This window comes from Microtus pennsylvanicus, chromosome 6, assembly GCF_037038515.1.
Source record: "Microtus pennsylvanicus isolate mMicPen1 chromosome 6, mMicPen1.hap1, whole genome shotgun sequence".
NCBI lineage: Eukaryota > Metazoa > Chordata > Mammalia > Rodentia > Cricetidae > Microtus > Microtus pennsylvanicus.
In genome coordinates this window covers 30,101,495-30,116,376 of record NC_134584.1, presented here as the reverse complement: position 1 = coordinate 30,116,376, position 14,882 = coordinate 30,101,495, and the positions used below count along the sequence as shown (strand labels likewise).

Genomic DNA, 14,882 nt, shown 5'->3' with positions numbered 1-14,882 from the left:
TAGGTTTTCTTTTGAGAATACTCAACATAAGGTTTTTCCCAGCCCCTCTCCTCATTGCTGGGTACACATTTAGTCCCTTGTCACTAAGTACTGAAGGGGAACCCCACACAGAGGTGGCTTGCTCCTGGACCCTAGATTAGGTCCAGACCACACCCACACACCTGTTTTCACGGAGATTCTTTATTAAGTGAGAAAGAAAAGCTGAAGTGGCAGCTTTCTGACTCAGGCAGAAAACAGCAACTAATGACCTTGCGGGTGTCATTTTTAAGAGGAGGAAAAGGAAGGACCTATTTTAGAATGGGCTAGGATAAGGTGATAAAGGAGATAGGAAACCAAGGGGAAGAGGCCTGGGAACTGCTGTTTGCTAGCTAGCTCATCACAGCTTGTTCAGCCTGCTTTCTTATAGAACCCTCATGACTATCATGGTCCAGCAATGGTACCACCCACAATGGGCTGGATTCTCCGCCATCAATCACCTATTAAGAAAATGCCCTGCAGGCTTCCCTACAGCCTGATCTTGTGGAGGTATTTTCTTAATTGAGGTTCCTGCCTCTCAAATAACTCTAGCCTGGATCAAATTGGCATAAAACTAGCCAGTACTGTCCCTGAACTCTCTTTCCAATCGTCTTGTCCTTCTATGTGTATTATTATGATTGTTCTTAATATTATTGACTTGTTAACTATAGCATTATGTCTTGATATCTGATAGAATGTATATTACACCAAACTCGAGTAGTCTTTTTCTTAACTTAGTCACCTTGACTTGATACATGATAGCAAATCCCAGAGAAAGAATGAGCCAAAAAGTATGGACAATTTGTGATTTTTTTCTCTTGTGCACTTCACACAAGCACATACATCAAATGCACTATGCTTTATATACGGCAGTAAAACATAGCATAAATGTTTTTGACTTTGGCATTATCTTGGGAAAATTAATAAAATAATTCTATAATTAAATTACAAGTGTTAAAACTACCAAGTATCTAAGGCACATTTTTTATGCCCTAAAGTGTAAATTCTGTTATACTTTGAACTAATATGAGTATTTTATCTAATGACCACATGTTGAAGTACTTCTTAATTACAATGTATTTTTTTTAATCCTGTAGGTCCTGGAACTCTAGAAGAGGTCAGATATTTTTATTTCTCTTTTTCTATTGCTAAAATTGGAGCATTTAACAATTACTATGACTCACTTTCTATTGTTATCAACAGACAAATAAAAAGTTTTACAAATATCAATGGTATTTTTTCCATTACTAACCTTACTTAATTGGAATCCTTGAAATATTATATGCCAGTTGGTATGCTGACTCACGGTAGTGTAATGCTGAAGTTCTGTCTGACTGCACAGCTAATGACTGAGCAGGACAGAGAATGAAATCTCCTTTGTTTGTTCCTAAGTATGTCACAATTTGAAAAAGAGGGAGTGAGAGAGAGAGAGAACGAGAAAAAGAAAAAGAGAGAAAGAAGGAAAGAAGAAAGGAAGAAAAGAAAGAAAAAGAAAATTTCAAATAAGCCAATTTAGCCTCAAATTATATAAACTCATAGACATTTATTTTAAAAATAAGTTGTCAATGAAATGCACGTATGACCTTTTGCAACAATCACAGGTAATAATTATCTGTTTTTCTTGCCAGGAACAAGAGAGTGAAGGAGAAACATACGAAGACATGTACGCATTGCATTTGTTACCATAAGAATTTTCTTCTAAGATGAATACAACATTTTATAAGAGGGAGCATGGGTGTGCAAAAGCACTAGGAAGAAAAGGCTTTATTTACATGTGTGATTGTAATGGCAAATGGAAGTTTCTGTCCCGCCTGGTCCCTCAGCCATTTAGCCCCAAGGAAACACACAGAGGCTTATATTGATTATAAACTCTTTGGCCTATTAGCTCAGGCTTATTACTAACGACTGCTTACAACTTAAATTAACCCAAAACTCTTACCTATGTTTAGTCACCTTTTATCAGTAAGGTATTTTCATCTTGCTTCCTCTGTCTTTCCTCTTCCCAGAATTCTCTTAGTCTGGTTGCCCTGTCTATACTTCCTGCCTGGCTACTGGTCAATCAGTGTTTTATTAAACAAATATGGGGGACAAATCTTTAGAGTGTACAAAACATTATCCCACATGTAATGGCATCCCTTATTTCACTATGAAGAACTAAAATTTTTTAACTCTCCACGCTACATAGGACTCTGGTGACAAACTGCCACGTGAGACCTGCAAGCTACTTGAGAGACAGTCAGGGACTAGACTCCAGAATTTGTATTTCCCCCTCTCAGTATCCTGAGGAAATGGATTCATTGTGTATTGTACCTTCTTCACTCAGACACAGAGGTACTATGGGCTGCCGTTAGCATCCCAATGCCCACATTCTAATCTGCTGGATAGATATGAGAAATGACTCCATGACTCCACAATGGAGTTCAAAGAAGTTCCTTGGAAATTGTGTGAAAATAGGAGTTATCTTATTCAATCAAATGTTGAGCTCGGGTGTCTTACTTTTCTCTACATAATTATTCAACCAGTTCTAACTAATCGCTACATCAAAATTAATACGAGTGCTTGTGAACACATGCTCATGCATGCCCATGGAAGTGAGAGTGAGAGAGGTCAACAGGCCATGAGGATGGGAATGGGGCTTCCTGATTAGTGCCTTCCCTATGGTACATATTGCAGTGGGGGGCGGGGGCTGGGGCTGCCAGCAAATGTATCTGTGACTGAGAGCTTCCTGCTGGCTGTACACAGCATCTCACACACCCGGAATATTCACATCTTTAGCTTGTTGCCCCCACCTCATCTTTAGAGACATTCTTCTGTAGTGCAGTGGTTCCTGACCTATGGACCCCTGTTCATTGAGCCACAACTTAGCCATTTCTATTCACAGAGAATCATCCAAAGAACGAGACAAGAAACGGGAAAAGGAGGAAAAGAAGAGGTTAGAGCTAGAACGGAAGGAACAGAAAGAAAAAGAGAAGAAAGAACAAGAACTAAAGAAGAAATTTAAGGTAAGAGCTCACTTGTTGAAGAGGAGTGTGATAGCATAATTTTGAAGCTTTTTTGTAACATTAAAAGAAAATTTACCAAGTTATTTTAAAAACAATGCTTTTTGTTCAATACACCACCTTATCTCTACCATCAAAAATGAAACAGGACAAAAAAATCCAAATAAAATTTAAGTAGTTTATAATTGGCGGGTACCAAGGGATTTTATGTTGATTGAGGAGATGAATACCTCATTACTGTGTGCCATGCATCTGGAACCACACACATAGATGTCCCAATGGCACATCACATAGTAGAGCAATGAACATAGTGTTCCTGGATGAACTACATTTCCTTGTAGCTACTAGAGATGCCGGCATCTGAATCTGAACTATACGTTTGCCTTTAAGACCCATTTCTAATCTCTTACTTATTTCTAAAAGCTGCTGTCTCTCATGCCGCTTTAAATGCCTAAATTTCCAACCTCTATCTTCTCTGATCTCTGGTAATTTTGTCACCTCTTTTGCCACCACCACTGTGCTTCATGCATGCTTAAACCTCCTTAGCAATACCACATTTGATGGCATAACCCATCTGGTGTGTTCTGGTGCCTGCCTCTGAAGTATTTGGAGTGATGATCTGAATTACAAAACTGTCTTCACTTTTAAAGAAATTCATATCATTTTATTTAAATAATTACTTCTTTAAATATTTATTTTACTAGAGGATTTAATGCATGGAATTACAAAATATGACTCATGCCTAACTTCCCAGTACATTTGTTATGTTAAAACAAAAGTTCAACCTCATGATGCAAGGAAAACATCCAACTTGGAGTCATTTGGATCAACGTGGATTCCAAGCCCAGCTGCACATACAAGCTCTGTGCTCTTGGACTTACTACTTATCTCTTCTGAGGTTCAGACTTTTAGTCTTTAGAGTGAAAATAAGTGACATTTTCCTATAGTTTGTTATGGGATTGAATGAAATATTATATAAAAGCCACTATATCTACTATGAGTTTTCACAGTTTTTGAGAAAAAAAAGCTTTTTTAAGTACAAGTAAAGTTATGATTGCAATGTGAAAACTAAAACAGTTTACTCATGCAGAATGCGTGACTACCAGGATGTATATTCTTCAAGTAAAAAATTAATTTAATTCATATATATTTATTTATATATTGTACTTTTCATAAAATATTGTTCATAGTTTTCAAGGATTTGAGATTAATTTAGAAAAATAAGTAATACAATGTTTCACATATTCATTCAAATAATATTGCTAATTACTAAAACAGAATGGAGAAGTCATATCAACAGGTAGGGACTCAAGCGTTGTCAAGTCTGGGACCTTATAAGCTATATCCCACCCAGGTACTGATAGACACTGGGGATTGTGAAGTGTGAGGTCCATCAGAATCATAGCACATCATAATTCAACTTAGATCTTTCTTTTCCTTTCTTTTTGCGGACATATCCATGTTTATTGACTACTAAAACAAATTCAAGATAATTAAGAAAGTCTGCTCAAAAACTGACAAGATGATATGTATTTCACTGATGCAGTAAGAAATTGCCAGCATGTAACCAGTTCACATTCTGAACACTGTATGGATTCCAGTCCAGTGCAGCTGCAGAAGATCTGTAATTCAAATATTCAAATTACAGATTGTTCACAAACAGAGGCCAACTGGAATAAATCCAGCTCAGCCCAAAACCTTTTTTACTTGGGTCTGCTTTTACTAATAAATTCCATAACTGATATGGTAGTTGGCTATCCACCTATGCTTTAAAAATGTTTTTGATGGTACATAATTAATATGTCACACAATTGATGACAGCATAGACTCAACAAAATAGTTTCTCCCCCAAAATATCACAATCCATATTTTTTTTATCAAAAGACACCTTATCGAAGATATCAGTTTAGCAATAGAAAGTTCACATCTAGGGACTCATGCTTAAGACATATTATACTGCTATTAATAAGCCACCATGCTATCCAGAATATTAGTTGCAAAAACATTGCCTAGTATTTGTTTACTATTTTTGAAGCTATTTCTAAAATGCTATCTTATTTGTAGCAGATAGTATTTGCTACAGGTTTATATTCAGCAAATGAAAGTACTGAAGGAAGGAAAGGACAGATGGACGGACGTAAGAAAGGGTGGGCTAGTGCACATGAGTACATACATGGTCCCCTTTGATTAGATGTTTTCTCCAGGGTGCTTACATTCATCAGATCCCCGCCACTCTCTCATGATCCACAGATACATGTTCTCCTGTTCTTTGTTGGTCTCGTTGTACCCCTGTGATTTTCCTTTGACTCTTTCACCAGGAATAACAGTTGTAGGATTATTGTCTTTCAAAATTTTATTTCTTAGTTGTTTTCTGTTATGCTTTTCTGTCATCTTGTAGCTAACAGGCCCCATTCAAGTCATCCATCATGCAAAAGCTTGTTGTGATGTCAAAGGAGGAAAGAATGAACTGAGCTTCAAGCAAGGGGAGGACATTGAAATAATTCGCATCACAGACAACCCAGAAGGAAAATGGCTGGGTAGAACTGCCCGGGGATCATGTGAGTGCACCTTCAAGGCTTCAAGGGCTGTCTTCTCTCTCTCTCTCTCTCTCTCTCTTTCATTCTCTCTCTCATTCTCTCTCTGTGTTGTTTCTGTAATATTTTTGATTAGTTCTTTGAGAATTTCATATAACCTATTTTTATCATATTCATCTTTCCTCCCCCAACTCTTCCTAGATTCAACCCCTTTCCTTTTCAACCAACTTTGTGTCATTTTGTTCCCTTTTTCTTTTTCAATCAACACCAATTTACACTACCCGAATGTTCTTGGATGTGTGGCCTTTCTCTGGAGTGTGCTCTATACCAGGGGCTATAAGCTTAGGGAAAACTGACTTTTCATTCCCCAACAACTAACAATGACTAGTTGCTTCTTGGTTAAGGGGCATAACTTCACGCCTAACTCCTGACTCATGCTGGGATTTGATCTGGCTGGGTCTTGACAGGTGATCTCTGCCATAGCTGCTGTGAGTTACTACGTACAGCTGCCCTGCTGTGTTTAGAGGACAGTTTCCTCGTAATCATCCTCCACTTCCAGCTCTTACACTCTTTCCGCTCCTCTTCTGCAATATCCCTGAGCCTTTGGAGGACACACACCACCAAAGGCACTTCATTAAACAAATAAAAAGATGTCTTCACTTGCAATCTTGGCTTACAGACCTCTGAATAGCCACAAGTTTTTATTTATTTATTTACTTATTTATTTTTTAATTAATTAATTTATTTATTTATTAAAGATTTCTGCCTCTTCCCCGCCACCGCCTCCCATTTCCCTCCCCCTCCCCCAATCAAGTCCCCCTCCCTCATCAGCTCAAAGAGCAATCAGAGTTCCCTGACCTGTGGGAAGTCCAAGGACCACCCACCTCTATCCAGGTCTAGTAAGGTGAGCATCCAAACTGCCTAGGCTCCCCCAAAGCCAGTACGTGCAGTAGGATCAAAAACTCATTGCCATTGTTCTTGAGTTCTCAGTAGTCCTCATTGCCCGCTATGTTCAGCAAGTCCGGTTTTATCCCAGGCTTTTTCAGACCCAGGCCAGCTGGTCTTAGTGGGTTCCCGATAGAACATCCCCATTGTCTCAGTGTGTGGGTGCACCCCTCATGGTCCTGAGTTCCTTGCGCGTGCTCTCTCTCTCCTTCTACTCCTGATTTGGACCTTGAGATTTCAGTCCGGTGCTCCAATGTGGGTCTCTGTCTCTGTCTCTGTCTCCTTTCATCGCCTGATGAAGGTTATTATTCAGAAGGATGCCTATATGTTTGTCTTTGGATTCACCTTCTTATTTAGCTTCTCTAGGATCGCGAATTATAAGCTCAATGTCCTTTATTTATGGCTAGAAACCAAATATGAGTGAGTACATCCCATGTTCCTCTTTTTGGATCTGGCTTACCTCACTCAGGATAGTGTTTTCTATTTCCATCCATTTGTATGCAAAATTCAAGAAGTCCTTGTTTTTTACTGCTGAGTAATACTCTAATATGTATATATTCCATACTTTCTTCATCCATTCTTCCACTGAAGGGCATCTAAGTTGTTTCATAGCCACAAGTTTTATGTGCTCTGTCAGATGCTTACTCTATGGTACTTTTAAGTGAGCCAAGAATCAATTTGAAGATTCTAAAGCGATTGGCATAACACATTTCTTCTAACAGAAGTGGAGAACATAATAGCCTTTGTCAAATTTTACATTGTTCCTCACTAAAAAGAACTACATTTGCCATTTTAGACCTTTTTTTTCTCTCTACTTACTCAGTAGGATTCTTTTCCCTCTCTACGTGCTCAGTAGCATGTTCCTAACATGAGGCATGTGGGTCTGAAAGGCTCTAATGTTAATCCAAAAGGAACATATGGCTAGGCAGATCACAGACTCTAGGAGAGAACATGTGTGTGCGCATGCACATAGCCTGTGAACCAAACCCAGAGTTTTGGGCATTCGCGGCTCCATTCCCACCCCTAAGGAGAAACATGCAAGAGTAGATGAACAACTGATACTCAAATTATAACTCTAAAGTGTATAAGCTCCGGTTACCTAGACCTTTTCCCTTTTGGTAGATGGCTACATTAAAACGACTGCTGTGGAGATTGACTACGACTCTCTGAAGCGGAAGAAGAACACTCTCAATGCTGTTCCACCGAGACTTGTTGAAGATGACCAAGAAGTCTACGACGATGTGGCTGAGCAGGATGCTCCCAACAGGTGGGTGGCACACAAAGTGTAAGCCGATCACGGAATGCTCTCAATCGCTACACTAAATCCCCACGTACCACAACCCTAGCTTGAGTGGAAGGCCATGGAAAACTCCATTGTCTTTTAATTTACTTGTTGGTCACACACATCTTGTAAACTTGAAATATAATGGGCTGTACAGTTGTGTTAAACATGTTGTCTACTACAAAGCATTTGTAGAATATTTATTATGATTTGAACTTAGGGATATATCTAAATGAGTATGATTTGGGAATCTATGGAGTAGAAGATATAAAGTATAGTTCCCTTTTTTTTCACCCTTCAGTCTTGGAGTCTAAATGCATTTTCTGTCATTGCTTGAAAATATAACAGAAAAAGAATGGCCTCCCTCCATTCCTACTCCAGTAGACTCCTTGAAAGTCAAATGTCAGTCCACTACAATCCCTAGATAATGACTAAAAATCCACTTTCCAGTATCTATTTTCTCAACTACATTAGAGCGCCATTTCCTCCTACAAAAATAAGCACACTTTTATAAAGCAGAGGAACAGAAACAGAACATCCTGTTTAGAGCAGGAAACAAAGGCCATCTTCTCCCTCATGCCCATTATTGGTTTCTCATAACTAGTCTGAAATACTTGAGATCTTGAACTTATAAAGAGGAAAGGTTTATGGATCACATGTGCTGTAAGTTCTAGTCTGAGATCAAGCCAAGTGCATACACTACATACAACTATGAATAAGTTCACGCTACTGATGAAATGAGCAAATGGTAGCTCTGCTCCTAGCACCTGACGTTCTCGAGGCACTGGATCTGAGACTCTCCAGGAGGAAACACATTCATTAGGAACATCAGCTACCCAGAATGCACTTGATTGTAAGTATTGCCTCATGCGCAGATGCGGCAGGGAAAATAGAAACGAAGATGAAAAGCAGAGAGGGTGCATCAACTTCTCCACAAATCAACTGCTAGAGTGTGGTGCACCAAGCCTTTCTACAAAGTTCCCTTGACAACAGTATGCTTTTGTTTCTAAGTTAACCAAAGATATGCATCAGGCTAATTCCTCCCACTAGCCTGTAAAAGTAATGTAAAGATTGGTACTATTATATGGTTGTCCTGTATCTTGATAACGTCAAACTTACTGCTGTTGCTGGCACTTTACCCAAAGGTCAAAACGGGGTTGGGGTTGTAGCTAGGTTCAAAGAGGGCTAAGCCCTTGGAGTCTTGGATTCTTTCCTGCAAGAAGGTAGAACTGGACAAATAGATAATGTCTAGGTTTTCCCAGTGCCCACGCTTGACTCTCCCATGATTCACACAGGAGATACAGGGCAGAACACATAACACTAGATGCTAAAACAGAAAAGGTTCTATTAGGGAAATAAGTTTTTTTTTTAAAGATGATCTGGAATTAAAGAAGTAGGGGACACATTTTATAAAAGTTCCATCAAAGTCGCAGCTTAAAAGTTTTTTCATAAAATAAGATATAATGATACCAGATTAAGAGTCAGATACTGTGGTTCTAAGATGCTGAAGAGAGTTGAATTAAAGGCAATAATAATTGTCCTAATTGACTCCTAAAATAACACACAGTAGTTTTTAAAGTAATTTTAAATTTAATGTGTAATTACTGAAAATTGCTTCTTGGGAAGTTTATTAAAAGCACGCGGCATAATTGCTGTGAACTATAGTACCCTAACCCATTGGTTCTTGCTGGTTGTGTATTGGCTATGTTATATTGTCTTGTCGTGATGCATCTACTACTATGAACGTCCTTGCTCTTCAAAGGTTTCATCCAAGTTTTTAAAAGAAAGTTAACATAAACAGTTGTCTCAGTTTTTTAATTTCCCTGCTTGAAAACTGAACAATTCATATATTTATTATTTCTGCTTTGTTCTCAGCCACGGTCAGAGCGGAAGCGGAGGTGAGATGAAAGCTTTCTATGTTTGCAGTCTTGACCATGTTTGAGTATGCTCATGCAAACACTATTTGGCTAACAGTAAGAGGGACTTTTTAGATTCCTATACATAAAAGATTTTAAATACGATTTTATTACTCTATATCCATTGTACATGATACTGATATCTATAAAAGATTTTTGTACAAGTATATAATGAATTTATCATATTTCCCCAACCTTCACCTTTCCTCCTCTTTCTCTCTCCACCCCTTGGTCACCTTTGTTCCCCTAGACAGTTTCTCTTCTGCTTTCTTGTCATACACACATATATGATCTTATGTAGCTATATAAAACCTAAGAACCAGAAATGAAAGAACTAGTGAGATTTTTTTAAAGATATTTATTTATTTATTTATTATGTATACAGTGTTCTGTCTGCATGTATGCCTGCACGCCAGAAGAGGGCACCAGATCTCATTACAGATGGTTGTGAGCCACCATGTGGTTGCTGGGAAATGAACTCAGGACCTCTGGAAGGGCAGCCCACAGTACTCTTAACCCCTGAGCCATCTCTCCAGACTCAATTAGGAGGATTTTAATGTGGAAAAAGGATTGACCGGGAGTCTACAAGCCAGATTCCCATCCTGGTCACCAAGTGACTGTGAGGCAGTCACTTCTGTCTTCCGGGTTTGCCAGGGATCCTAGCGTGACTCCACTCCCAGTGTCTTGGGAAAGTCTTGGTTTCTACAGACTGTCTGAGCACAGAATAAATAATGCCCCTTGCTTCCAGAACTCTCCCTGTCTAGATGGCAGACTGTATAGCTACCTTGGTGATTCTTGCTAAAGACACAGGCAGCAAAATCAAGAGCTCAAATTCTAACACTGAAAGTTATATTTCAAGGTCGTTTTCCTGCACGTAGAAGGTTGCCAACAAATATACGTTGATATAACAAAGATCCAAAGAACAAAGCATAACAAATGAAACAAGAAAGGGGTCTGGTCTGCCATATATGTATTAAAATGTGAGTTTCAGTTACTCTTAGTGTTTGTAGAGTTCAATCCATTACCAGCAATAAAGATCAGTCTTTTTTTCAACGTCTGCTCACTGTTAGCTGAATTTTTCTTACTGCCTCCTTACTTCTCTCTTTTCATGAATTTGACTTCCTCTTCTGTCTTACACGTTCTCCTATTAATTCTCACACACTCGTTTTACATAAATCCAGAGTACCCATCATCATCACTCATTGCATTATTATGGCTTTGGCCCTAAAATGTTTTCAAAATAATCTATAAAGCCACTGAATTATTAACTACCCATGTGATGCTGGGAAATTTTAAAGTTTTCTACTTAAACAGATAATATGAAAGCATCTTGCGTTCTGCATCCAAATAGGGGAGAATTAGTATCAAAACCAGAGTGACCTATATTTGAACAAATTGCAAAATTGACAAAAGGTTTCTTCCCTCATCCAAATGAAGGTATGTTCCCACCGCCACCACCAGATGAGGACATTTATGATGGGATAGAAGAGGAAGAGGCTAATGATGGGTAAGAATAATCACTGAATTACCTTTTTTCATGCAAAATATTACATCTATGGAAATCTAGTTTTCATTTCCAGATAGGATTAAGTAGTAGAAATTATTGCTTTTAGTCAATCCTAAAATTGACGGTAAGGGTAAATCAAGAATGATAATTGTATCACACTGTAAATGAAATGGTAGATTGGAGAGAAATCTCAATTATGAAGAAAAAGATGAAATGAAAAGAGGGCAAATTACAAGTGTTGTGAATGTTTTTAAACATTTTCCAATCACTTATCTATTAATCAATAATTTACTTTTACAACCACCTCTGAAATTTGTCAGTTTACAAGCCTGGAGTGTCTTCTGCATAAGGACATAACTATAGCTGTGTGCCAGGGCTCACACCTGTAATTCCATTACTCTAGTGGCTTAGACAGAAGAATCACTTAAACCCAGGAGTTCAAGGCCAGTCTGAGCTGGTCAATAAACCCCAGGCTAACCTGGGCTGCAGGGTCAGAACCTTTTGCAAGTACATTGAGACCATTTGCTATCTATGGTATCGAATAGCTAATTCTTTGCTTAATATTAGGTATCTTTATTTTGTAATAACAATTTTAAAAATCTTTTAAGTTAAATTTTCTTTCCATTTTAAAATAGAGTATTTAAGATGTAGTAATTATTTTACTTTCATCACAAGTAGACATTTCAAACTTAATTCTAACTGACTTGACCTAGCTTTACGTTTTAGGAACCTAGGTAAATCTTACTGGATAAGTAAAAAATAACCAGCCTGATGAAAGAAATATTCACTCACCAGAATTTATACTTAGTAGCCCCGTATTATTGGCTACAGTGACCTACTTACTGGTCAGCATAGTGTAATTATGTAAACTCTGAATGTCCACACAATGTCTTTGTGGTCTGCTGACTGTCCCATTCTGCTCAATGCCTGATACTCCAAAGATCCATGCTGCAGGGCGAAGAGAAGACTAGCACGTGGTCCTGGGGGATTTTGAAGATGTTAAAGGGAAAGGAGGACAGGAAGAAAAGTGTCCGAAAGAAACCTAAAGTCTCTGAGTCAGACAGTAATGAAGGTTCATCGTAAGAGTCAACTGACCGCCTTCAGTGCACAATAACTACACTAATACCGGTTTAATTGAACGCTACTAATATTGTATAACCAATAAGCACGTCCTGATGCACTTACACCACTTTACTGATATTTTCCATTAATTATCCTACATTCATCTCGTAGTGTGTATTAATCACATGAGAGGACCCCGGTTATGCTGAAATTATCATGTAATTGTAAGGTATTCTTTACTCTCCCTGCAAATTTGCACAAAGACAAACACACACAGAGACACATGCACATACTCATACATATCCAAGCACACACAACCATTCATGAATATGCATGCTACTTAGGATTTCTCCAACCTGTATGACCCCATCTAAAACTTTATTACTATTGCAGCCTACATTTTACATTATACTGACTGCTTTGAAAACTCATTATCTCTAGTAAAGCTAATTTGTTAAACTAAAGGACATAATTTAGAATTTTTTCTGAATATAGTATTGAAATTTTTATAACTGTTCTACAATAGTAATTTATTATCTTAACGATATACCTATATAGGCTTATTCTCAGCATTTCAATTTTATCTAAATAAATTTATCTAATTTATCTAATATATAAATTTTCTCTTCCCATCCATCCTCAAAACAGCCTCTTAATATAAGTTCCATCTATATAAATTGGAAGGATCCTAACTATGGAGAGCCTTTCTGCTTCGCCTTTTGAATGAGTTCATCACATTTCACTGAAATCCTTTTGAGTTGTTTTCACACTCACAACCTAATTTTATCTGTTTTGGTAGAGCACCAGAATAGCAGTCAATAAACGATACACTTGCAATTCTGAAAGCACATAGCAAGAAGGCTTCTCTTGAGCGACATTGCTCAAATATGACCTTTACCTGGGGTAAAGGAAGAGACATTTCCCGTCCTCTGTTCACATTCCCAAGCTCTGAGTTGAAGATATTTGAGTGAATATTCTCAATTTCTACTTACCGGTTATTTCTGTGCTATACATGAATCTTTCAGAAGTGTGTATGGTGTGTGTGTGTGTGTGTGTGTGTGTGTGTGTGTGTGTGTGTGTGTGGACGCGCATGTAGCTGTCATACTTCGGGAAATAATAAAAACAAATGTCCTTTTCTGCTACAACTAAATACCACCTAATCTTGGTTCCCTCCCACTCCTCTCCAGAGCTCTCACTGCCTGGTTGAAATATACATTCCTTTCTTGTTCATCATTGTCCAGTTTGGTGTAGATCTGTGCATACCAGAGAAATGAGGTCACATGCCAGTGACTGCTGTTGATTTTGACTCTGTAATTTCAGTCCTCAATTCAAATAAACAATTTGGGCCAGACCTATGGACAGCATGAGGCTACAAAATACTGAGTCCACTTAACATACTCTGGTGTAACAATATGCCCAAACTATAGAGCAAATCTGAAATATTGGTCTAGTGACTGGGTAACATAAACAATTGTTTATGTTCTGGATGGTTTTTGAACAACAAAATTACTTCAAAACTAGTCTCGGCAAATGTCAAATTGATGGCTAGAAACTAGCAGGAAATGAAGGATGAGAAAGGTATGGTGCTCACCAGATTAACCATTTCACACCTCTAGAATACTGACTCTCACACTTCTCTCACATGTAAAGGGATTAAGTCCAAGGTTCATGTTAATTTGATTTTAACTGTACTCTCTTCTTTTTTTCAGTTTTCCTTCTCCTCCTAAACAACTGGGTATGTAATAAAACCTGTGTGTTTTACAAATTATTTCTTACATCTGAGATAGTGAAGCATTGAAGGTCACCAAACATTGAATGTACCTGCTTGAAGTCCTGACTGCAAATGATAAATATGTCACATTGCATAAGCAATTTCACCCTGAATGATTCCAATGACCCAGTAATAGAATAACAGACTCAAAAAATAAACACGTAAAAAATAAAAAGATTCACCTATCAGATACTTCTCATTGTTGTGATAAAACACCACAATATTTCTCCCAGAAGCAGCATGGCCAGGCCTGTCAAAGCAGTAGAACATCCCTTGGCATCAACGTCTGTATTAGATACTTTTCTATTACCAACAGTGCACCTTAGTGAAGGCAAGGAGGCTCGAGCAGAAAAACTGAGGCCTCCCACCTTGAGCCTCAAGTAACAACAGAGAGTGAACTGGCAATGGTGTATATCTTTTCAACTCTCAAAGCCACCTCCAGTGACAAATCTCACCAAGGCCATACCTGCAAAGCCTGCCCAAACAGCAGCACAAACTGGGGACCAATTATTCAAATGCCTGAGACCATAAGGTACATCTCGTTCACACCAGCACAGATGGCTTCAAAGTACTGATCTGAAAGCCACTGAGGCATAGAGATAAGAGGCAGGTAATGGAACAAGCGTCAGCTGAGCCCACCCCAATTCAGTCCATGCTGAATATGCACAGTTGCTACTTGAAAGTGTGTTAAAACATGCAAAAGACACATAACCAAACACTTTTGGATAGTCTCCCTCTAACTCTTTGGGGAAAAGGGTAACAATGTCTTCTTTGTACAATTTCAGTTGTCATTTTGAAAATGCTGCTGGAACAGATCTTTTTAAGATTTTTTAAAGTTTCTCTGAATAAAA

At 38.2% G+C, this 14,882-nt stretch overlaps 1 protein-coding gene across 4 annotated transcripts in view; it reads left to right on the top strand.

Annotated features, from left to right (window-relative positions):
• The window catches only part of Fyb1 (FYN binding protein 1), a 126,928-nt gene that overhangs the window by 96,463 nt on the left and 15,583 nt on the right, over nucleotides 1-14,882 (top strand). For 2 of the 4 annotated variants that reach the window (XM_075975947.1, XM_075975948.1), the window contains exons 5-13: nucleotides 1,113-1,132; nucleotides 1,644-1,678; nucleotides 2,897-3,017; nucleotides 5,413-5,572; nucleotides 7,616-7,760; nucleotides 9,651-9,673; nucleotides 11,129-11,198; nucleotides 12,140-12,277; nucleotides 13,970-13,995. In XM_075975947.1, the coding sequence (XP_075832062.1) occupies nucleotides 1,113-1,132; nucleotides 1,644-1,678; nucleotides 2,897-3,017; nucleotides 5,413-5,572; nucleotides 7,616-7,760; nucleotides 9,651-9,673; nucleotides 11,129-11,198; nucleotides 12,140-12,277; nucleotides 13,970-13,995 (738 nt within the window). The remainder of the gene's footprint in view (nucleotides 1-1,112; nucleotides 1,133-1,643; nucleotides 1,679-2,896; nucleotides 3,018-5,412; nucleotides 5,573-7,615; nucleotides 7,761-9,650; nucleotides 9,674-11,128; nucleotides 11,199-12,139; nucleotides 12,278-13,969; nucleotides 13,996-14,882) is intronic. The other 2 variants (XR_012910876.1, XM_075975949.1) reach the window with 2 other exon arrangements.